The sequence below is a fragment of the Triticum aestivum genome, chromosome 5D, assembly GCF_018294505.1.
Source record: "Triticum aestivum cultivar Chinese Spring chromosome 5D, IWGSC CS RefSeq v2.1, whole genome shotgun sequence".
NCBI classification, from domain to species: domain Eukaryota; kingdom Viridiplantae; phylum Streptophyta; class Magnoliopsida; order Poales; family Poaceae; genus Triticum; species Triticum aestivum.
In genome coordinates this window covers 96,049,989-96,075,531 of record NC_057808.1, presented here as the reverse complement: position 1 = coordinate 96,075,531, position 25,543 = coordinate 96,049,989, and the positions used below count along the sequence as shown (strand labels likewise).

Below are 25,543 nucleotides of genomic sequence, written 5' to 3'. Positions count from 1 at the left end.
AAACTATGTGAAAATGAACATAACAAAATTTATGGATACGTTTGATACGTATGAACTACATATATCGTTTTTTAGGAATACTAGAGCAATGCCCGTGCGTTGCAACGGGATATAAAAATTCTAGTATATTAGCTTGTGATTTATCTGTCAATAATAATGCGATTATGTAAATAAATGTTCATCAAATTTTGACCATGAATTACCTTATATTTTGATTAGAAATTTGGTAAGTAGATTAAAGTGGAATTGGTTCAGAAGGTAAGTAAATTAAGGTGATTGATTATCATATACATGGAAGGTTGGACGAAGAGACGGTAGGAAGAAAAGTGAAACGGGAACCTTACGTTCTTTTTAAGTAGTAATATAGAGAAGAGATTTGCAAAATACTCAAAATAATACATTATACCAATGAATATAAAAATATTTTCCAGAAAAAGATTTTTTCTAAAGACTTCAAGAAGTTTAAAATATTTTTCAAGAACACATATTTTTTTTAAATATGACAAAAATATGAAAAATTGGAATTCTTGTTAAACCGAGGGAGAAATATTATTTAAATAAGATGATATAATGAAAAAATGTTTGAAGAAATTGTCATTAAATCATGTGTGAAATACTTTTGAAATTCATCATACAATTGAAGCATGTTTGAAAAATCGAAATAATTGTGAAAATGCGTGTGGAATGCCTTTTGAAATTGATTGATAAAATTGAAATTGGTTGACATATGTCTGGAATAACTAAAACATGTGTGAATGTAAACTATTTTCAAACAATTGAAAATTGTGTGAAATGTCTATGAAATGTTTTTGATAACTGAAACAATGAAAATATCCATGAAAATGGCTTTGGAAAGGTTCTGAAATGATTGAAATATGACCATTTTTATTTTTATGTGTGAATATCTATGAATTGCATCGCAATCCTGTGTGGAACACTAAAGAGTCACTACAATGAATATTTATTAAATATGGAAATGTTGAACCCGAAACGAAACATGTATCATTTTTAATTTGCTACGAGAATTATTTTGATTTTTTTGAAATCTTGGAATTGATTTGGATTTTGTTTAAATTAATGACTTCATTTAACCATATACCAAAAAAAAACAAAATAGAAATAAAAAGGAAATACAGCTAACAACTACCTGGGTGACTTACGTGTGGTGTGCGTGCATTAGTTCATAGTTGGATGGAGCCCGCCATATGGCGGCTCCATTCGAAACTATTTTGCAAGGCACATACATTGTGTCTGTTGCCGTTGTATAAATAGCAGGAATGAGGTTTAAATATTTTATATTGCTCTTTTTTATTACACTTCAACCTTTATATTAATACAAACATATCTCATTTTCAAGTTAAAGAAACATCTCTCATTCTTTGCAGTAAAAGAAAAACCAAAAGAACGGAGGCCTACACCTGTAACCTTGCCAGGCCGGGCCGGACCATGCACGCTTTCCGACAGGCCGGGCCGCGCGGGCCCTGTTGGTTATAAAGCCACAGTCGTCTCTCTCTCCAAGAAAAACGCGAAACGATAATTCGAGGAAAATATAAAGGGGAAAGGAGAAAAGCTCCGTGCACTCTGTTTTGCGTCCTCCTCGTCTCGGCTGAAGAAGACAAGAACCAAAAATGGTACTCGGAACTCACTCCCCGTCCCCGTGAATCTCCGTCGCGTTCCTCGATCCTTTCGCGCAGGCGCCACCGGATTCGACGCCGCGCGGCGCCCGGTTCGGTGCAGGTTTTGCCGAGATGACCTCGTCTCTGACTTTGTTTTTGTTTTTTTCCTGGGGATTTCAGGACAGGAGGGCGGCGTCGCAAGGGGATTACGACGAGCAAGGTGAGGCTGCTGGGCTTATTTGTGTTTCGCGCAGTCTGTTGTGGAGAAGCCGAGCGAATTTGTTCTGGGATTTTGGGATCTGATTCTGGGTGTGGCTGTGCACTTGCGCCGTGTCGTTGAATGACGTGCTGGTATGTGTGCAGACCGGCGAGTGAAAGGCGCCGAGGTGTTCGTCGGCGGGCTGCCGCGGTCGGCGACGGAGGGGACACTCCGAGAGGTTGGTTTTGTCTACAGCCGTCAACACCCACTTGTGTATGAGGTGTTGCTTGTTGGTGTCATTCAGGAATGGTGTACTGCGCAAGGACAGACTATTACCTCAAGTGCTTGCATCTCCGATGTGATTTGTAGATGCCATGTTTCCGAACAGCATATCTTTAGCTGAATAACTGTCTGTTGGCATTATATATTCCACCGTTTCGCATTGTTTATCTCCACCTATTAGTTTTCTGCAATCCAACAGGGGGTGACCAGCTGGTTTGTAGGTTAATCTGAAAACCTGCTAATGGCATGGTTTACTCGCCCATTTTAACTGTGGATGTTGTGTAAGCCATGCCAACCAAATCAAATGTATTGGCACACCTAAACCATGTTTTGTATCTACCAGAAGCTTAACTGGTTCTGTAATTTTTTGGATGTGGCTTGGTAAATCTGTCTGCAGGCAATATTGCCGTGTTCTAGCTCGTAATAACAGAAATATGTAGTACTACAATGGCTAGAAATTTTGCTCAATTATTGGTTATTGGACTGCTGAGCTTTAAGTATACTTTCTCCATTGTAAATTAATAATAGTCACATAGTTGATTCATTAACTTTCATCTATTCGTGAAAAAAAGGTTTTTTTTTCATTTCTTCTGGTCGCCACATACTCGTTGGACTGACCATTTCATCAGCAGATATTTTCTACTTGTGGTGAGATTGTCGACTTGCGCATAATGAAGGATCAGAATGGTGTTTCCAAGGTCTGGTTTTATTGCAACTCTTGTGACGTTGCAATAAATTTTTCGATTCTTCAGACATAATATACTATTGAGTAACTTTTATCAGGAAATTTATCAACATTAATTTTCCCAAACTTCCTCAGGGATTTGGATTTGTGCGATTTGCAGAAAGGGAGTGTGCTTACATTGCTAAAAGGCAAAAGAATGGGATTGAGGCAAGAACACCAAACTTCTTTTTCATTGCTGTAGAAATTTCCATATCACACATTGTATTTACATGTTTTAAAACTTTCTAATCCCCCATTTCCTCAAATCTCAAGTAGAATATCGGAAATAATCAACTGTTGTCTTTATTATAAGAGTACTTTTTCAATGATATACTATAAGGAACTAGACATGATTGCAAATAAATTGGTGACACCCACCAACCTTCTTTTTATTGTGGCTGAAATGGCTAAATTTAGAGGTTAGTGAGGTAAATTCCTTCAATAACATGACCAGAAAAGAAATTTCAAGTTAGTTATTATACACTCCACCTATCAGTATCATAAATTTGCATGTATTACTAGTTCGTAACAGCTCTGTTAGTCAATATACTTATTTGATGAGCTGTTTATATCCTTATCAATATCATAAAATGTTGTCACAAGTTCACCTTTTTTTTCCCTTTGTAGTTTTGTGTTGAGTTGAGAGAGAAAGACGCTAGCTTTCTTATTTAGTATCATGGAATTAAACATCTTTATTACATCACATATATTAATCTTAACATGAATAATATATTTGTTGTTTGTTCTCTACTAGCTTCAAGGAAAGCGACTAGCTGTTGATCTTTCTTTGGATCAAGATACACTCTTCTTTGGAAATCTTTGCAAAGGTAAGCTTCACTCAGAAAGAACCTTCATAATCAGAATGCAGAAAATTTCCGAAAGCATTTGATCCATCAGATCAGTGCTTGATCTTCTACTTAATAGGTTCGAGGCCTAAATGAAGGAATGAAAACAGCTGCAAGATCCGCTTACTTCTTTCTCCTAGTCAGCTCTTATCTCATATTGCCTACGAGCTGTTCACAATTGTCCAACCGGAGATATTTATTAGAACTATGAAAGAACAAATACTAAAAATTATCATGGCGAAGTTCTACTGTTCTTTTTTAATATAAGACCTGTTTTTTTGTGCAACAGCTGATCACTCCACCCCCCCTCCCCATCTTTTTAAAGATTGGCATTCTGTGTCCAATATCTTGATCGAAGTATGGAGGTCAAAATAAATAGAATAACAATCAATATGGAAACAAAAATCACATGACTATACAGTTGATGAAATTGATTAACACTGAGGTCAGATCCTCTATTATAAAAAGAGATGCAGTGTACTAGGAGACCAAGCTATCAAGTCCAACCTCTGTTTACATTAAAAGAAGGGAAATGCGTGTTTTTCATCCTCAACTATTACATGAATCATGAATGTAGCTTTCACCCCTGAACTCTAAAACCACTCAAAGCTGGTCGCTCTACTATCATTACAGGGCAATTTTCATCCCTTGGAGCAGTTGGCCATTCGAAAGCGGTTTTGAGTAATGTGGCACCAATGTGTAGGCCACATCATCACCATGTGTCTACCATGTCACAAATACATGGTGGTGTTGTGGCTGATATGTAGGCGCACGTCATCCAAAACCACTTTTGAAGGGAAAAAACCGCTTTGAGAGATGAAAACTGGATGGTATGGATAGTTGAGAGACCAACTTTAGGTGGTTTTAGATTGGTAAACACACATTCTAAATTTTAGATATATATATTGGGTCTGACAAACTTTTGACTTATACTGCGAACAGTTGTTCTTGACAAAATTTCTTGTTAAAATGTTGGTTTATGAGAACTTTCTTATGAAAAACACCGCGTGTATATTATCATCTAATTCTTTTGTCAGAATGGAGTGCTGAAGAATTTGAAGAATTGATTCATAAGGTAGAACATGTTTCTTTTTGTTTTATGTCAAGAAAGAACACTGGGATATACAGTTAGTGATACAATTCTTTGACCTTCAGACATTCAAAGATGTCATATCAGTTGACCTTGCAACGGCTTCAAATCTTGATTCTTCAACGAGCAAAAGACGTCTAAATCGAGGCTTTGCGTTCGTGCGATTTTCTTCCCATGGAGTAAGTATCTATTCTCTTATTCTGTGCTAGGAAATCCGTTTTTTGTTAACTTCATCATCCAGTGCATTCTATTGCGGAAGTCATGACCTGATAGTTTCTTTATCGAACATGACCTGATAAGGTGGGTTTGAGTTTTTTCTGTTGTTTAGTATTTTCCAATTATAATTATAACTATTTAAAGGTGCATATAAATCAGCTACTTTTCGTACCTTGTTGACTTTGAGATCATGTGTATTGTTTTTAACATCTTTCCTAGCTCCTAGTTTACTATAGTTGACCATAGCCTTGTCGATTGATTTATCTTGCAGGTCTTGATCAATATTATTGCCTCTCAATTTTATAAACAATCTTATTGGATAAAACCATCTTATGTCTATATCAGAAATTCAGAATATATGACTAGATTCTATTGATTCTTCTGCTTATCTGTTGGTGCTGCCCAATGATTCTGCATATTATTGCTTGCCATAAATCGTCTATCTAGCAAAAGAAGTTCATCAGACAGTCCATCATTACATGCTCAAGTAATCGCATATCCTTAGTGCTGCTACCTCAGTTTAGGAAGCTAGACAATGAATTGACACCAAGTTACCAACATACCTTATGTTCTGCTGACAAGCAGCCCATCTCTTGGGGTCATATACTCAGTGTTGGTTATGAACTTTTATGATGTAACATATTTTCTCATCCTTTTCTCTTATATGACTGATTAGCATTGCAAAGGACAATCTTCTGTGCTCAACTTTTTGCGTATGAAAATGTTCCTCATACATTCTGGATCTGCAGAAGATATGAAAACTAAAGCAAAGAACTTTATACTTCTGAAGGAGTTGCCCATATTTAATGTCTCCTACAAATCTTTGTTCGGCATACTTGTAAAGAAATATCAGAATTGGAGATATGCTGCTTTCGATTTCACACATACCTCCAATCTTTGATCAAATCTCCAATCTTCACAAGGATTTCTGTCCACTACACTAGTTCCTTTACAGAGTGCAGGAGAAAGATATGGCGGCATATCTTTCCTATATATTATATTATACTCCCTCCGTTCCTAAACATTTGTCTTTTTAGAGATTTCAAATGGACTACCTCATACGGATGTATATGGACATATTTTAGAGTGTAGATTCACTCATTTTGCTCCGTATGTAGTCACTTGTTGAAATCTGTAGAAAGACAAATATTTAGGAACGGAGGGAGTATTATATTTATAAAGTCTAGAGCTGGTAGTGAGTCCACTCCTCTTCCTCCACTTGTACTCGCATGGAGGACCAACATCCTTGCAAAGAGCACAAATAAACAAATACAGTCATACTCGCATGTGGGACCAGTACTCTTGCAAAAAGTACAAACAACATGTACGGTCTTACTCTGACCCTTTTCCTTGCAAAATTTGAAACAACTTCTCGCTCAAATCTTGTGATGGTCCTCGCATAGCCATTTCAGTTGCTCTGGTTCATCACCGCCCACAACCCCTCCTCGACTTCTCATTCTCATTTTTTTTGTCAGAACCACAAAATGGTTGTAAGAAATCGACGCTCTTCCGATGATCTCCAGTGCTGGTGACCTAACTCAATATTTTTGGTGGTTTCGTACCGACGCACGGGCACTGTGCTAATTTTTATGTTAATCCCCAATCTCTCCGATTAAGTAGATGACCTATTGTGACAATTGCTACATCTGACGAGACATTGCATGGAAGGAGGGTATATTAGTGAGTTATACGCCAAAAGAATAATTTATACCTTTGCTTAATATTTCTGGTCTCTGTAATAGGTCTCACTAGTAATTAGCAACATGAAATTTATCAATTTATGGAGCTTTTGTTTTGAGGTATCACCCGCGGGGACCAATGGTCAAGTAGTTACAAGGTCAGCGGCAAGCTGCAAGGAGAGGTAGTCAAGCCAAGACTTGGCTGACACCTTATCCACCGGGTTTTTAAACCGATGCAAGCAGAGGTCTACATCACTACAGATGTTTCTGACAGTTACAGCGGCAGTATGGTTCTCATTTCTGAAGATGGTGAGCAGCACTTCAGGCCATACGCAAGGGTCTAGGCCAGCAGGAGTAGCAGTGAGCCAAAGGTCTTGAAATCTTCCTGTAGTTTGTAAACCGAGCAGATCCCGGATCCTGGTGGCAACCGGGCAAGAGACAAACAGGTGTACAGTGTCTTTGGACAGCGCAGAGCAACACGGGCAGTGAGCATCAGGTGCGATATGTTTGTGGAACAGGTTTGCTCGTGTATTTAGTCTCCCTCTGAATAACAGCCAGGCAAATATCTTGATCTTGCTCGGGTTTCTAGAACGCCAAATTAAGCCAGCACAATCATCTTCCATTACTTCCTGCATTAATATGTCATAGACAGCCTTGGAGGAGAATCTGGGGCCATGCACAAGGAAGCGCTCATCTGGACTGTCCGACAGCTGGAAATCCTGTAACAACAAAGACAGAGCAACAAGCTCGCTCGAGGCAGCGTTGGTTAGCCGGTTCATGAGGTTCCTAACTAGCCCGTAAAGCATGATGTGCACAACTAGGACGTGTGTGTTTGTGGAGTGGGAGTAGAGGCTTGGGAAAGCTTTTGCTAGAGGTTTGTTGGTGGGTCAAGTGTCATGCCAAAAGAACGTTTTCTGGCCATTGATTGAGATCACGAAAGTTATGTCTAGAAGCTTTGGTAGCTGGGTTTGGATAACTTCTGTTAGGAAGGAGGGTTTTGGGCAAGAAGCTATTTGTGGTAGGCTAGAGAGATGTTGTTGCTCGATCCAGGAGATCCAGGGTAGCTGAGGTTCAGTGGTGTCATACAGTAGTTTGTAGGCAAATTTCATTAGGAGACAGTTGTTTTGTGTAGCTAGATCTTTGATGCCAAGACCACAAAACTTTTTGCCTTCTTTTCGGCTGCTGAAGAGACTTGCTCGGGGGCGCAATGTTTGATTGCGTGGAATTTATGGAGTTCCAATCACCTTGATGACAGGAATGACAATAAGTCCTTCAGTTCCCTCTTCCTCTTATCTGAAGTATCTACTTCGTATTACGTATATTCTGTTCCAACTTCTGTCGTTTACTACTCCTAGCCTTGTCTTTCCGTTCAAATTTTTCGGAGGCACATACTTAGTTCCATCAAAAGACATTAAAGCTAGCGAGCCACTCAGCTCCGTGTTTGTTTTTGGTCTTCATTTTTCTTCAGAGATCAAGGTTTTGGTCCTTTGATAGCATATGCAATCCATGGCGCTTCCATTATCCGCTGAATGGTACTATGCCGTTGTTGCTATTTATTTTGGTTCACTCTTTCTTTAGAAACTGGGAGAACATGTGGTGGAATCAGAAGTCATGTATAGGTAGTACAGCTCCAATGTTTAATCCGAGTTTTAGCATCAGAAAGATGAGAACAAGTATGTAGGAATAAGGAATTGGAATATGGAAATCAGCATTTGATCTCATCTCTGCAAGTGATTGAATCATGCACTTCCTTGTTACTCATTTTATTCTGTAAACTGTTGTCCCCTCTCTCATCTCCTTCGTAATTTAACCCATCAGATACTTGCCAGTGACTGAGCCTTTCTGTTTTGGAAAGTCTGACAAGCTGATCCTTCATTCATTTCGCCATTTTCCTTAGCTTCATTTCTGCACAGATGTACTGCTCACAATCTTAAGCTGACATTGCATGCGGCGGAGTCTCACTTCTGACATTAATCATAGCTGCAAATTATGTGTATGTTTGTCAACATATTATGTTGGTTCGTCACTGGTCTGAGATTATGCTACTGATATGTATGCAAAAGGGAAATATCTATATCATCACGGAGATGTTCTTTCGTCCATGTTATCTGAACAGATCATCTTCCCTTGATTCCTTTCCTCCTAAAACTATCGATCACACATCACAGGCTGCAGCACGTGTACTCCGTATTGGTTCCAGAACAGATTTTATGCTTGGTGGTATTTTGCATCCAGCAATAAATTGGGCTGAGAGGGAGTCTAATGTGGATGCTGATGAAATGGCCAAGGTAATTTCAATGGAGAACATTTCTTCTTAATTTCAGTATAGCTATTTTATGTTTTGATTGTGTTCTCTATTCTGGTGATACACAGATTAAGACTGCTTTTGTTGGTAATCTACCAGCAAATGCCAATGAGGAATATTTGAAAAAGCTTTTTGGACATTTTGGAGAGGTTTGTCTATCAACATGGCTATCACATGTTTGTTACCAATCTTATCTGTGATGTTAATCCTAAAGTGACGTGTAATTGCTGATTAGGTAATTCGGGTTGCGGTCTCAAGAAAAGGACAATACCCAGTTGGATTCATTCACTTTGGCAGTCGTTCAGTAAGTAGTTGTGTAAATTCTGATATCTTTTTAAGTTGTATAGCTCAAGCTATAACCAAGTAATTTACATTAATTTTAATTGGTTGCAGGAGCTTGACAATGCAATAAAAGAAATGGATGGTAAAACTGTCAGCGGACCTAACCGAGGGCCATCTTTCAAGATCCAGGCATGAATAGGAATACCATTTTTTGGGGGCTATTTCTTGCTTCTTAATTTGTTTTTTTCTGCCTTTGATTAGTCAAATTTAGCCGTGGTACTGTTCATCACAACAGGTTTCAGTTGCTCGACCTGCAGTAGAGAACGATAATAAGAGAAGTCGTGAAGAGGTGAAAACTAGAAGATCAAATGTATCAGGAGGCAAGCCAGATTATTCTCATGGCAGATACGGACATGATTCGGTTGAACGTCAAACGAAAGCTCCAAGACTATCAAACAGGGTATGGGTGCTACACCATATAATCATTTTGTACTAAAGCCAAAAAGTCAGATTTTAAGAGAAGAGAATCTCCTTAAACTTTGAACTACTTCTACAGCTAATTTGTACAACTGAGCTAGCTTTTGACTTGCTAAAGCTTTAGCTCACTTGTATATCCGTCTAGTTGTCACAAGATCCATCGTATTAAGACTTGATATTGTGCTAATAGGTCTAATCTTTGGCTGATGCACGTTGTAGTACAATTGCTTTAAAATTGAAATGGTCATTAACCTGGCAGCTCTTGATGCTCTGATATAGTCTTGTCTGTTATTGAATCAGACGGTTGTTGTCTCTAAACGCCTATTATTTTTTCATACAAAACAACATAAGTATAAGATTTGACATCAATACTCCCAGCACGGTTCTTGTGTAGGAATAGAGGGAGTTGAATAAAATGCGTACATCAGAAAGGAAAAAGGTGGTATGTTTGTTGACATATTTGCGTTTTTATCCCCTAGGTGGCTGATGTCACTGATCCCTATGAAGCAGCTCTTAATTCACTACCTTCAGCCGTCAACGAACTCTTACTTCGTATTTTACGTCTTGGAATTGGCAGTGCATACGACGTAAGTAATTTGTTAGAAATGTTCCTATTTATCTTTGTTTTTTGTGGGTACAGAGCATCATCGTCCTGTATTTTTCTTCCCAGATTGACATCCACTGCATAAAGAGCCTCAGTGAGCTCCCTGAGTCAGGTGCTGTTGCCGTCCTTAATCAGGTCTGTAATTGTTTCACGTAGATGATCTCTGAGCTCTTACCTGAACTTTTCTTTTCCAAAAGCCTCTTACCTGGGCATGAAATGGCACTATTAGTCTGATTAATTCTCGATGCAGTTTTTGATAACAGGTTCTGACAAACGCAATAAAGGAGAATATTTCCTTTCATTAATTGCTAAGGTGTTTACTTATCTTATTCAGCACCTCCCTTTTTCTTTCTTGGCTGTATTTTTAAGCAACTATGCATTCTAATGTATGGAGTTTTGACTTGCAGCGCAAGGTTGAGGCTTTTGGCGCAGCACAAATATTACAGGATACTACTTATTTGTCCAGAAATTCTGAAATACAAACCAAGCGATACCGACATCAAGATTACGATTACACGGCATCCGGGTAGGCATCCTCGAAGGCAATGAACAAAAGGACATTGGCATGATCCTGTTTCTCTTTTACGAGCTTAATAACTTCTCTGCTTGCATCCTTTTACTGGGTTGCTATTGCAAATATTTCATGTGAATATGTGATCATTGAGATCCATTTTATTTGCAGGAGCAGTAGATACAGCTCCCTAGGCGGTTATCCTTCCTCCTCTTATGTTGACGATCCAATAGTGTCTCAGTCAAGAAGATATGGCGAAGAAAGACCCGCTGTTGTAAGATACCCAGAACCAAGACTGCGTCGAGAAGAAGTACTACTTGAACCAAGACCAAATATTGGAAGGCAACTAGATCGAATATACACACAAGAACAGAGTTATAACGAAAGATCCGCACATGAACCCAGGCAGGACACTGGAAGGCATCTAGATCGAAGAGACATACATGAGCATAGTTATAAGGAAAGGTCGGCACATGAACCCAGACAGGACACTGGAAGGCATCTAGATCGAAGATACACACAAGAACAGAGTTATAATGAAAGATCAGCACATGAAACCAGGCAGGACACCGGAAGGCATCTAGATCGTAGAAACATACATGAGCAGAGTTATATTGAGAGATCAGCACATGAACCCAGACAGAACACTGGAAGGCATATAGAGCGAAGATACACACAAGAACAGAGTTACATTGAAAGACCAGCCGAAGTTGTTCTCCCTAGGGAAAGAAGATTGGTATCTGCCGCAGGGTACGCCACAAACATAGAACCAGAATTCAAGTCCAGGTCCTCTGCTGAATATTCTGCTGAACATCAGCAAATGAGGTTTGATCCCTACACAGGGGAGCCTTACAAGTTTGATCCCTTCACTGGGGAGCCCATCAGGCCAGAACCAAGCCTGCGTCGCTCAGGAAGCTTATACTGACCGGATTGAGTGGAGCATGTTTCTGAATAAATCCCCAGCACCTCCCCGGGAAAAATGCCAGAGTCTGCTTCACCTGGCTATGATTTGTGAAACCACCTGACATTATGAAATACTCCTTCCGGTTCAAACATAAGGTGTATTAGGTTTCGCTAAGACAAGGCTCTGACCAAGAATTACTTTGTTAACATGTGGTTTATATGGCATAAAATTGGTATCACTAGATTCTTATTCAAAAGTGCTTACTGATAATTTGTGTTACTTTTTAACATATATATAAACCACATGTTAATGGAGTAACTCTTGGTCAAAGCCTTGTTGTCTTAACGAAACCTAGTACGCCTCGTATTATGAAACGGAGGTGCGAGAACACTGGAGTATGTTTTATGATTTCGTGACCCTTCAGACATTCGAACTATGCACCAGTGCAAATGGTAGAATTTAAACTGTTGGTACTCTCTATCAGCAATTGCCACAAACTTTCTTTTCCTACTCTGGCTTTGGACGCTGGCTACTCTGGCTTTCTCATGTTTACTCATCCAAAGCATGCCAAGCAAGATACCCCCGATTGACCAGATGACAAGAAAAGTGGAAACCTGTGGCCTGCTAATACCACTTCCTTTTCTTCTACTACTTGATGGATACTTCACTTGATTGCTTAATGATGACACCCCTTGCTACTTTGCTTGACTCGACTTAATGTACTGAATACTCATGGTAGCTAGGTGTATGGATGCGCGTGTAATTCGCTAAAAAGGAGCTCTAGTATAACTTGTGAACGAAATTGCTTACAAGCTGCATTTCTTCCCTTGTGTTAGTCAAGCTTTTGAAGTTTGAATCTGTTGGTGCTTGCGTGGAAAATGTGGTACTCCCTCCGATCCATATTACTTGTTGCAGCGTTGTACTAAAGCTGCGACAAGTAATGCTCCCTCCGTTCGGAAATACTTGTCATTAAAATGGATGAAGATGATGTATCTAGAACTAAAATACATCTAGATACATCCATTTCAATGACAAGTATTTCCGAACGGAGGGAGTATGAATCAGAGGGAGTACCTGATTATTCACCATCGAAGATGCTTTCATCTCATTATTATGAAGAATATGATCTATCTCATTATATTTTTTGTGTATGGTCGTGGTGATTTTTGCAGTGACACCAGGGTAATGAGATAAAAATTAAAGGATTATTAGTCAAATCAGATGCTCCATCAGTCGGTTGGATTAATGGATACAAGCTGGATACCCATGGTAGGGCAAGAGGGAGACCCCCTCCTTCCTTATCATTGACACATATAGCGCCTAACTTGACACACTAGTGCCTTCATCACACAAGGACCAGTCTTCTGGATCATTTGCCAATTATTTGCAAACTCATCTCTGTCCGTGTGCCACAGTTCACATTGTTCTTTCTACACATAACACATTATCTAGCAACAGTACTATTACTACCATTCTTGCCACTTCTCTCGTGGAAGGAAAATTCCATGAAGAAGAATAATTTGCAGAAACTAGCGAAACAGACCATTTTTCGCTGCGTGATAATGTAGATATAAAATCGCCGCGACCCGAACGCTCGGCAACTAACCGCCGCATGCATCTCGGAGAAGAAAAAGGGAAAGGGAAAAGAGGGAGAAAGGGGATCATATCATCACATTGGGATCGGAGCACATGTAGCAAAGCTGATTGTGACCAGCCATACAAACATGCCCAACAAACTACTAATAAGCTGGAGGAACAGTGAGATGCAGGGTCAGTGCTGGAAGAGAGCACGCCACACATGACCAGGGGAATATACATTGCAAGCAGCTGTGCAGCGTGCAGCAGCAGCAGCAACAGCTTAGCCGCTGTGGGAGATAGGCATGCATGCCTATCCATTATTCAGGGTCCAAGCCCCTAATTTAATGGTGGTTATGCTGTCATTAGGGCCAGTGGATCGGACAGGACCACCCAACATACACCAGTGCACACACACTGGCACCGGATGTTGCATCTAAACCCCCATTATCTTTTGGCATTTCTTCGTCCACTTGAGAGTTTGTACATGTGCAACCACGCCTCGACTTGTGTCTACCAGGCGGTGTTTATTCGTCGCAATTCGATAAAATGCCGCGCAAGGCCATGGCCTCTCTAACCATGCTCATTTCTTGGGCAATTTGGAATTAAACAAATGCACGGGTTTTCCGACACAAGAGCACTCCTCCTCCAATCCTTATTCAAAATATTAAGGCGGAGGCGTTGTTATGGGTGTCAGCGGGCAATTGGGTTTAATTATGTCGCGAGAGTAGCAACTCTTGTTGTAAGGGTGTGTTATAATACAACACGATCGAACTCTTTTCTCTCTTAATTAATATACGTGGTAAATCTTTTACCCGGTTTAAAAATAAAATAAAATGCCACGCATCGAAACCGGTGTCCCATAATTCAGAGAAATGCAATTTACGATCTACTACTGTATTACACGGCTAAGATATTTGAGAAAAAAAAGTAACTCTTGTACGTAATAGCTGACCGACTACAATTTAGACGTCGGAGTCGACGAAGTCCCCATCCCAAACAGTTTGTGCAGCCAAACAAAATACTGGTACACGCACCCTGGTATTATGATGATGATTTGAACAAATCAACAAACAGTTCGGGGGTAGCCATCTTGGAAACAAACTAATCATTTGATTACTGCCCACATTACTGTTCAACTGTTTGAAATTAGTACGTATTCATGCAGGGAGATACGGAGAGGCCACCAAACCTACTACGGGATTCGATCGGTGATGTACGAGTTCCATCAGGAGACACCACCGGCAGATGACCGACAGAACTGATGATAATCAGGAGATAAAATTTGCTGATTATATTTTCACCGTGATTGATCTCATCGTATTATTGAATCTCGCTGTATTTTTTGGGGTGTGTATAACATACTCGCGTCACGTGAGCGGTGGTCCTTTGTTGATCTGGACGTTGTGGTTGCGTGTATTCCGGGCTCAAAAATTCCTCGGCGCGGAAACAGCCGATTAATGTAGGAATGGAGGGGGGGCGCTTTGCTGGCGCCTTATCTCCTATGATTCTTCATCCAAGGAGCTGTGGAATTACTTGATTGTCCTTCTGTGTGGGTGCTGCCATAGTGGATAGCGACTGGGGTGGAGTTTCTTTGGCAAGATTATCGCGGCACCGTCCGATCGAGAACCAATGGTTCAGATCACTCACAGCTTGCGAAGAAACTAGCCGAGGTTCAAGCATATTTTATCAGTTCTTATCAATTATCATTATTGCAAATGCATATGCCTTTGGAAAGTTGATAGCTTTTTTTTTGCAGTACCATACAAACTACTGTTTTTTTGGTGAGCGAATGCGAATTACTGATAGGCACTAGCAAGCAACCAACTCAAGCTGGCACTGACCTTTTCAAAACATTACTCTAAAATGTATTATCCACCACAAAAACTCTAGAATGTAATACTACAGATTTTCAGCCACAAACCATTGCTTGCCACACAATTTCAATTTTCTATTTCTGAAAACAAAAAATAAAATAAAATAAATAGAACAAGAGGGGATGGGAACAGTGAGAGGTCGTATGGGGTGTTGTTTGTAATATGCTTTGCCACCAAACGAATTGACTTGCCACCAGTGGTCCATAACTCCAGCCTCTCTTTTCTACCCTTTTGGATTCTTTCCTACCAAACTCAGCGCCCGTCCTTTGTTAGTACAAACCAACCAGACAGGCAAACAATCCTCCGCCGAACTACTTACATGAAGCAACCCTTAATTGCATTTTGTCACATAATAGCAAGAACCTCCACAAGATATAGATGGTTCATCCATAAGCAGTTATAGTCAATTAAGGTCGACATATAATATAACAAAGTGAAAGTGCATGCCTTCTTCTTTGAGTCCTAGCTCAACAACATATCTCAGCTAGAATGATGAGAGTAAGAGCGAAGCCACACAAAGTCAACTGCACGCATTATCCATGCGTGCATGTGCATGAAAAGATTCATTGCTCTCCAAAGGTAGTAGCAGTAGTACAACATGCACTTTGAGTAGAGAAGCTCAGCCCAAAAGCTAAGCTGTTTGCATGTTCGCAGAATTTCGTCAATGCTGGCTGGCTGGCCAATTAAGCTGTATCTTTTTGGCTGAATAATTACTTGAGAAAACAACAAGGCAACAACAAACAATGAATGTTGGCAAGATCTGGGATCCATCGCCACTTTTCCAGCTCGCCGCCGTTAACAACCACCATTGAGCCCGTGAGTGATAGTACTGCCCTCCTAGGTGTATGACTATGACTAGTACGCAGTGTCAATGTCAGTTCAGAGGAAGACTGAAGTTTTTGTTTTCATTGACCAAACAAAGTGCACAGCCCTAACTCCTATTCCTAAGGAAATTTAACATTTACAGTTTCGCCAGGTAATTTCCCACTTTGAAGTGCTATTTTGATTCGTAGAATCCAAAAGTGCACGAATACACGCACACCCTGATTGCAAATTTGCAATGGCATGTCCTCTTGATTCCTACATAGAAAAACATTGGTGTTGATGAGCCAATGGACATAGCTCATTTTTCCCCGAAAGAGGTTAAATTCAACAGAATTTTCCTTCAGAATTGAGTTCGGAGTGGCCTACCAGATTGTTTTTTTCTATTCTTACAAACGGAACATCCTCTATAGAATTTTTTTCCAAATAATTAAAATTGCCACATTTTCAGGTGAACATGCCTGATCCACTTTAAGGTCGCAGCGTTGGCTTTCGAGGATATCACCCAAAGGGCCTTTGCTCGGCCTCAGGCCAGCGAAGGCATTGGCTACCATTGCGTGGCAAGTACCCTTCAAAAACTTAGGATGTGTTTGGTTGCTTGCATTAGGCCTAGTCAGACCCACCCGAAAAGAAAACAGGCTATTTGGTTGCCTGGTCCGCATCAAAATCTTGGACCGCATGAACCTTAAAGCAGTCCTCGGCCAAGCCCACTAGAAACGCCCGAATCGACGGTTTTCAGCGAGCCAGTCTCGAGCGATGCAGGGGAGGGGAACGCGGCGCTGGCCAACTGCGAGCAGGGAGATGGCGGGAGCTCGCATGCGTCTCCGAAAAAGCGACGGGACGATTTTGCATCACCACCCGCCGATTCGGTTGCCCTATATAGCCAGGGTGACCGCAGCGGCAAAACTCCCACCACCATTTCCCTCCTCTCGAGCTTTCCCTCTGGCGCGGTTCTACATCGGCAACGAGGTAAGCGACGCAACTGCTCCAGCAACCAGTTGACGGCGGTGGCGAATCGACTGCTCCTCTTCTCCGACGTGTCTAGCGCCTCCTCCGCAGCTCCTCCGATGGCGTCTGTGAGTTCAATCACCCCTCCTCTCTATTAGTTCTAGCTAAATCGGTACATGTGGTAGGGTTAGATCTTCCGATCTATGTGACTGTGATGTTCTAGTAGCTAGTTGTGATGGATTTGAAGCATGCTAGGAGTTGTTTTCCATGTCGGCAAGGATTGATAGCTAGTGGTCATGGATGGATTAGCCATATGCTTAGATGTGTGGTATGCTAGTGTGCCAGTGTTGAACTAGATCATCCATGTGTCCATGATTAATGTTGTGTTCTGTTGTATTGTGTTGTGGTATGCTTTGATGGATTTGGTAGTGTTGTCTTGAACTAGATCATCCATGTGTGCATGTGTTACTACTAGTTCGGTCTGTCCATGTTTACTGGTATTTCCTACTGTCAATGTGTAGTGTGTTCTAGTGTTGATGACGCTTACGTTTTTCGGAGACGAGCACACAAGAGTTTAGTCAGGCCATGGCCCTGTCCGAGAGCCAGTTCCCGGCGTCCTACGTCGAGGACTCCCAGCCTACCATCTACCAGATGCCTTCTGATTCAGACGTTTTCGACGTGCCGCCTACGGTTTCTCCATTTGTGCTGGCTCATCCCAATGTTGTAGCTCATGCTGCTGCTCAAAAGGCAGCCGCAAAGGAGAAGAAGGATGGCAGGGGGAACAACATGAAATGATAGCTGTTCATCTTGACTTTCGTGCTTAACAAGATGTGTGAGATCATAGCTAGTAGGGTGAGAACTGACAATGGCTTCAAGGAGCTGCACTTGAACATTGTTGCAAAGCAGGTGGTTGACTTTTGTGGACAGGAGGTCAGCTCGACTCAGGTCTACAACCACCTCAGGAAGTGGAGAGCGAGGTGGATCACCGCTTCCAAGCTCAGAGACCTGAGCGGTGCTTCATGGGACGAGGACACCTGCTCGATACTTTTGGAGGCAGAGCACTACCAAGGCCACATCACGGTTAGCTCACAAACCATGCCATTCTAACTAACCAGCTGTTTAAACCTATGAACCATTGTCGTACTAACTAACCACTCTGCCCTGTTTCTTTCTTAGGCTCCCCCAAGGACGCAGAGTTCCTGAACACACCTATCCAGAACTACCACCAGATGCAGTAGGTCTTCTCCTTCGGGCTGGAAACCGGAAAGCATGCCATGGGCTCAGGTCAGCCGCTGGGCTCGCCGATCCCCGAGTATCCAGACACCCAGGAGTCAGACACCATCAATGTGATGCTCCTAACAAGGATGATGAGCACGTTCCTATGCTTGATCGGAAGAGGAAGCGGGGAAGCTTGAAGAGGATGAGCTGACCGTCTTTAGCAGCATGATGACCCATAAGTATAGGGGATCAATCGTAGTCCTTTTGATAAGTAAGAGTGTCGAACCCAACGAGGAGTAGAAGGAAATGACAAGCGGTTTCAGCAAGGTATTTTCTGCAGGCACTGAAATTATCGGTACAGATAGTTTGGTAGTAAGATAATTCGTAACGGGTAACAAGTAACAAGTGTAGAAAAGGTGCAGCAAGGTGGCCCAATCCTTTTTGTAGCAAAGGATAAGCATGCACTACTACAGGTTGCTGCTAACGCGACACTACAATTAGACATCCTTCAACGAAACTGTGTGCGATGCATTAATCACAAACGGTGGTGTAAAAAACCCGTCAAAAATGTGCAAAACGTTTGCGATGGAGGATGCATCAAACACGGTTCAGATTTTAGTTGCGTGTGCGATTCAGGGCACACGGTTAACCTGTTCGAACTGTTTGCGATGAGGCAGAACAACAGAAATGGGCAACCATATCAATGTGTGTGCGATATACGACATACAGTTCGCTCCGATGAACTGTTTGCTATTAGGGAGTGCAACAGAAACGGTTAGCCAGATCAAGGTGTGTGTGATACAGGGCATACGGTTCACTCAGACGAACTGTTTTCGATTAGCGAACACAACAGAAACGGTTCAACTTAACAAGATGTGTGTGATACGTGGCAAACAACCGACTCGGATGAACTATTTGCGATGAGAAATTACAACACAAACGGTTAATACAGTTAGTTCGTGTGCGATTCTGTGTGTACAAAAAACTTTGAAAAATGCAAACTAGTTGCTTGCAGTGGCTAGGAGTATCGCACACGATGCGTCTGCGAGTACTCGTGTGCGATGATTAGTAACTTACACATACGTTTCCTTATGTTAACACTTGTGTGATAAATAACACGTGGCACCAGATACAGTGTGTGTGCTCCACTTAGTCTTCCCGCGCTCCAGCGAATGCTTCCTGCGCTCCACATGGGTGAATTGTAAAATCCACGCCTCTTCCCTCACCGGTTTCCCGCCACCAGCTAACGGCTTGCTGCATAGAACCCAGGCGGCAACGCACCGCCGCGACACTCTGCGCAGATCTAGTCCTCACCCATCTACCATTAGTTATTCCAAGCATGCCAGGCAATGACCAAAGCTTTGACGTCGACGCCTACCTGCGTTACATCTTCGGCGAGGAGAACGAGGCGGAGCAGGTCGGGGAGCAAGAGCTTCATCGGCCGGTGCAGGCACCATGGCCCATCGGCAGCGATATCGGTGTGACAGTCCTTGGGAGCACAATCGACATATTGCAGAGGAGGTGTGATGAGCAATTTGCCATCCACTGTGCAAAAGATCCAAAGCTGCTCGGCGGCATGATTGACGACCAACCTGAAGAGCCGGCGTTACCAGTGCTTAACGAGAGCCTGATGCCCCGCAAGGAATGGGCAGAGGACCTCTGCGATTCAGTCAAGACACAGGCAGCCTGCGGCTTCATCATTGCCCCGCGGTGGCCGTGTCAACCTCGATCCCGATGATGCGGTGGCCAGGCTCGAGCGCATCCTTGGCGGAGTTGACGTCCCTGACGAAGTAGAACATCATCAACGTGATATCTTGAGGATGCAGTTGATGGACGAAATTTACTACTAGGCCAGAGACATGGAAATGGAGCGGTTCCGCGGAGTTGTCATGCACGCGATTGCACGCTGTCAAGCTCTTCTGGAAGAGGCCCAGCAGCCCCAAGAGCCTCCCAGCGCCAGTAGCTCCGTAGGCGGAGGCGGGTCGGGACACTTGGAGTGAACGACGGCAAGGGTGCTATGCTGATCATGGAGTTTGAGAAGACCATCGTCGGAAGGCCGCCAGCTCAGCCTTTTAGCTCATATTTTATTATAATTGTATGCATATGTAGTTCGTGAGTGTTCTGGGCCTTGCCGCATGTGGCATTTAAAATTATCCTGAATATGTAAGACAATTATTAAGAATTATTAACCATTGCCATTGTAAATTTGCCTCAACAGCGAGCAGAGCGCGCGCAGGGACGCCAGAGCAGAGCGCGCCGCGGCCGCCTCAATGGCGAGCAAAACGCGCGGACGGACGTGAGCAGAGCGCGCCGCGGCCGCCTCAATGGCGAGAAACCACGTGGTCAACCTTCTGCCGTCAATAAATTTTGACCTTGTTTCTCGTCACATTGCAGATTACAACACAATAAGTAATTGCAAATCTGTTCACACCTATCAAACTAATATGTGTTCACACTTAGCACCGAGCTATAAAAATTACCCACTCGAAAATTACTTCACAGTTCCACTCCTCATCACCCACAAAACTGGTCTTTCCTGTCAAGTCGTTCTGCCATCACCGGTAGGAGGAGTTTAGGGTGGACATATAACCAGGCAGCAAAGACCAAGGCCGCGGAAGCACTAGAGAGGTCCCGCCACAAAGCCGCAGCCGCAACAGAGATGTCCCGGCGCGCCGTGGAGCCCTCAAACGAGCTCTCACGGGCACGCGAGGGCTCACACAAGCGCATTCGCGGTGTCGGCCATCGTGACGAGCCGGCGTTCCTGAAGTCCTTCTCCAGCGACGACGACCTTCTCGCTGGCGTCACTACGTAGCAGGAGCTGGTCGACGGCTTGATGAAGCTGCTCAAGATCAGCGATGCCTCGGTTGACAAGGTGATCGGCCTCGTCGAGCAACTCATGGGTGACAATGCGAAGCTCCTCAAGTTGGTCGCAGAGAAGGAGGAGGAGGCCGCCGGCTGGAAGATGCTGCATGATCAAAGCAGTGCCTCGGAGATGACGCTGAAAGCGGTCATCGAGGAACTTATGGGTGGCTTGAGGAAGCTCCGGATCGAGCGCGAGCAGGAGGTGGAGGAATCCGTGGCTGCTTTCAAGCAAAGTCGTGAGGAATTGAAGAAGGAGATGAAGGAATTCGTTCCCGGCGATCCATCGACGAGTAGAGATAGCAGCGACCTAGATCGTTGTCTGCAATTTCCTTCTTCTCTTGCCCCCGTGTCTTCCGAGCTTTGCCGCATGTGTCATTTTAAATTATCCGGAATATGTAAGACAATTATTATCTGCGCCATTGTAAATTTGTCGTCGTATTATCCATTGCCATTTTATTTGTGGTCGTATTATCCGTTGCCCTATGTGGCAATTTAAATTAGGGCGGAATACGAGTTGAAAACACGAACAAAGCAAATATTGCCATGGGATCACAAACAAACACCCTTCGTCTAGGTGCTTTAATTAACCCATTAATGGAGAAGTTGTGAGCGAGACGGGCGACATCTGGTGCATGGAGGTCAAAGAGCTCGCTTCCCGGTGAGCATGGGTGGCCTTGCTGCTCGCACGTGTCCTGTCGAGCCTGTGAGGTGGACAGGATGCACGCGTCCCGTCGAGCTTGCGTGGCGGACTACTCGCATGCGTCCTGTCGAGCCTCCACGGCGGACTTCTTGCGCTTGCCCCGTCTAATCAAATAGTTGCACGCACGCCACCGAGTATGGTTAAATTTCGACACGGTTAATATAATACAACCGTTTGTGATATTAACGTGTCAGGTTTTTGTTTCAAAAAGGACTTCGTTGGCTACTAATGTGTGCGCCTCTTCTCAAACTGGACGATTTTTTTACCACGACATATATGTGCCATGTCATGAAACCATGCCAAATTTCATGTTTTTGGGTGAGTTTTTGATTTACCAGGATTTAAAAACCGAGATTCTCAATGTTTCATGATGAAGACAAGTTTGTAATTCATTCCCATTCCTTAAATGAGACCTAAACATGCACCCAATGACACATGTATGATCTCCCACCCATTTTGCTTCACTGGAGCATGTGCTTGTAGTTCAAATTTGAATTATGGACCACATTAAATGCGTAGAAAACTTAGTAATTAGTAATATATATACAATGGCCAAACGAACCCTGAACAGTTTCAAATTTCAGCCCGACACTCCTGTTATTCTATGTTGCCGGTAGAAAACAAAGTTCAAGGCGAGAAGAGGCAGCGATTACGTTTCGCCCACAAGAGGGGCATGTTTCCCGACCGGAACCACGAGGGTCGCGACAGGCTCCGGTTTGTAAGAGGCTTGTAATATAGCTTTGCCCAAGTTGGACAATTATATGTACCATGTAGTGACACCATGCCAAGTTTCATGATTTCTTGGTGAGTTTTGGATTTACAGAGATTTAAAAACCGAGATTCGCAATGTTTGTGGCCAAGCCAAGACGGCGAGACGGTTAAATTCGTTCCCATTCGTTCCATAGGACCTAAACATGCACCCCAAGGAAAGATGTATGTTTTTCTAGCCATTTTGGTGCCCTGGAGCATGTATTTGTAGTTCGGATTTGAATTATGGACATTAAATGCCTAGAAAACTCAATTAATGAATAAAAAGGTCAAACAAACCCTGAATAATTTCAAAGTTCAGCGCGAATATCCTATTGTTTCGTGTCGCGTGTAGAAGAAAATACGAGGCTAGAAGAGGGAGTGATTATCGTTTGGCCCACAAGAGGACACATTTCCCTATCGAAACCATGAGGGTTCTTGCGACAGGCTCCAGTTTGTAAGAGGTTTGTAATAAAGCTTGACCCAAATTGCCAATATTTTTACCACGACATATATGTGCCATGACGTGACACCATGCCACCTTTGATGACTTTCTGGTGAGTTTTGGATTTATGGGGACTTAAAAACGGAGATTCGAAATGTTTGAGGACGAGCCAGGACACCGGTACAGTTGTAATTCGTTCCCATTCCTGGCATGGGACCTAAACATGCACCCAAGGACACATGTATAATTTTTCTAGCCATTTTGGTGAACTGGAGCATGTATTTGAAGTTCAGATTTGAATTATGGACATTAAATGCCTAGGAAGCTCAATTAGTGCATAAAAAGGCCAAACAAACCATGAATAAGTTTAAATTTCAGCACGTATATCATGTCGTTCCATGTTGCCTGTGGAAGAAAATACAAGGCGAAAAGAGGCAGTGATTATGTTTCGCCCATAAGGGGAACACGTTTCCCTATTGGAACCACATGGCTTCTTTGAGAGAATATCTGGTTTTTGTAAGAGGTTTGTAATAAAGCTTGGCCCAAATTGGACAATGTTTTTACCACGACATATATGTGCCATGACGTGACACCATGCCACCTTTGATGACTTTCTGGTGAGTTTAGGATTTACGGGGATTTAAAAACCAAGATTCCAAATGTTTGAGGATGAGCCAGGACGCGGGTACGGTTGTAATTCGTTCCCATTCCTGGCATGGAACCTAAACATGCACCCAAGGACACATGTATAAATTTTCTAGCCATTTTGGTGAACTGGAGCATGTATTTGAAGTTCAGATTTGAATTATGGACATTAAATGCTTAGGAAACTCAATTAGTGTATAAAAAGGCCAAACGAACCCTGAATAAGTTTAAATTTCAGCACGGATATCCTGTCGTTCCATGTTGTCCGTAGAAGAAAATACAAGGCGGAAAGAGGCAATGATTATGTTTCGCCCACAAGGGGGACACGTTTCCCTATCGGAACCACGAGGCTTCTTTGAGAGAAGCTCCGGTTTGTAAGAGGCTTGTAATAAAACTTGCGCCACAATGGACGAAAAAATTCCTCAACATATAAGTGCCATGTCGTGACACCATGCCAGGTTTCACGATTTTCGGCTTAGTTTTGGATTAACGGGGATTTAAAAACTGAGATTCTTCTCACGGAATATTTTCAAATAGCACACGATTCACTCACGAAAGCCGATATTCAATGAAAACTTCATGGAAACCATATTTTAAAGTTTCATAAAAATCTGAAAACAGTGGGATGTTAAGAAGGTGATGTTTTATTGCGACACAAAATTTCAAGTTGAAAAACATTACGAGATGTGAGCTATGAAAAAGACAAATTCAGCCCTGAATAGTGACATTACTATTCGGCACTATTCAATGCTGATTTTGTCTTTTCCATAGCTCACATCTCGTAATGTGTTTCAACTTAAAATTTTGTGTGGCAATAAAACATAATCCTCTTACATCCCGCATTTTTTTCAAAAAAAATTGAAACTTCAAAACATCTTTTTCTCGTGGTTTTCACCGGTTTCCACCGAATGTTGGTTTCCGTATGATATTCTTCCCCCTGCTGCGCACGCGATCTGAGTCATGTGTTCTGATTGGCCAGAACCCAAACCCCACGGATCGTACGTGTGCACCGTTGGATGATCCCAGATCGAACGACAACCCTGAGCCCTTTCGACAGCACATGCAGTACATGGGTAAGCACTGTGCACACGTGTCGTGCTAGCTCACCCTTCCTTCTCTACTAGGTTTTCAAAACAGGCTACTGTTTGTCGCCAATCCTCTCATCGGTTTCCTGCCTCTTCTCCCATCGTTTTCCCGCTACCAGTGTAAGTGCTCATTAAAGGCTAGCGGCAACACACCGGCCATGTAAAATATCCCACATAGTTTCTAAAAGCACAAATGTGTGTGATAGGAGGGAGTAGGTCCCATAGGGTGACCAACGTGAAACGACTTAATGGCAAGGAGGCAAATCTTATCAGCAAGGGCCGACTCCCCATCCGCTAGCCTAGTCGAATAGAACGCAGAAGTTAAGCGTGCTTGGGCTGGAGTAGTCCATGGATGGATGACCCGGTGGGAAGTTGCATATCTCAAGCTTCATTTAAATGCCATGACACGGTCATTATAGAGATATATTATATCTCTATAGTGACCTATCATGGCAATTATATAAACCTTGGGATCCTTGTTTTGCTAATTTGTAGACTATGTTTTATGGGTTATTTTTTGCTCTAAAAAATTAAAGAATGATTGACTGGACTTGTCTATTTTAAGATTCATGGAATTGTGCATTGTAAAGGTAAAAACAAAAAGTGACAATTCATTTAGAAAAAAAGTTTGGGCAATTAAGATATGAAAGATTCTAGAGAACAAAGGAGAAGTGCTTGTGTTTTGAGGTTTGTGCATTATGCTTAAGTTCAACCATGGAGTCTTCTAGATTGTACGTGTGGCAAAATCTGGTAGAATGTAGATGATATCCAACGGCCGGTAGTGCTCGGATTTGCCATCTCTGTACCGTCGGATTGGCTTCATCCAACGACCAACTTTTAAAGTTATTCACGCACTATATGTGTATAGATGTGTGTGTGTGTGTC

The 25,543-nt window shown here is 42.4% G+C and overlaps 1 protein-coding gene across 6 annotated transcripts; it reads left to right on the top strand.

Annotated features, from left to right (window-relative positions):
- Nucleotides 1-1,525: 1,525 nt before the first annotated feature.
- On the top strand, nt 1,526-12,592 carry LOC123119658 (uncharacterized). 6 transcript variants are annotated; one of them, XM_044539539.1, is made up of 18 exons: nt 1,526-1,631; nt 1,797-1,836; nt 1,980-2,053; nt 2,730-2,795; nt 2,918-2,989; nt 3,576-3,648; nt 4,704-4,741; nt 4,822-4,935; nt 8,820-8,939; nt 9,025-9,105; nt 9,192-9,260; nt 9,350-9,427; nt 9,534-9,698; nt 10,195-10,302; nt 10,386-10,454; nt 10,570-10,632; nt 10,727-10,845; nt 11,002-12,592. In XM_044539539.1, exons 1-18 carry the CDS (start codon nt 1,629-1,631, stop codon nt 11,753-11,755), a joined length of 2,106 nt encoding a protein of 701 aa, XP_044395474.1. In that variant the 5' UTR covers nt 1,526-1,628; the 3' UTR covers nt 11,756-12,592. The 6 variants fall into 6 exon arrangements, with proteins under 6 accessions (XP_044395474.1, XP_044395473.1, XP_044395475.1 ...); XM_044539538.1 differs by having other exon boundaries at nt 2,727-2,795; XM_044539540.1 differs by having other exon boundaries at nt 1,599-1,836; nt 11,008-12,592.
- The last annotated feature ends 12,951 nt before the right edge of the window (nt 12,593-25,543 follow it).

Bases quoted from the DNA above. Each gene is read 5' to 3' on its own strand.
- LOC123119658 (XM_044539535.1), top strand. From the start codon at position 1,749: ATGACCTCGTCTCTGACTTTGTTTTTGTTTTTTTCCTGGGGATTTCAG. The intron at 10,303-10,385 runs GTAAGTAATTTG...TTTTCTTCCCAG, and splicing joins GAATTGGCAGTGCATACGAC to ATTGACATCCACTGCATAAA. The intron at 10,455-10,569 runs GTCTGTAATTGT...TTCTCGATGCAG, and splicing joins CTGTTGCCGTCCTTAATCAG to TTTTTGATAACAGGTTCTGA.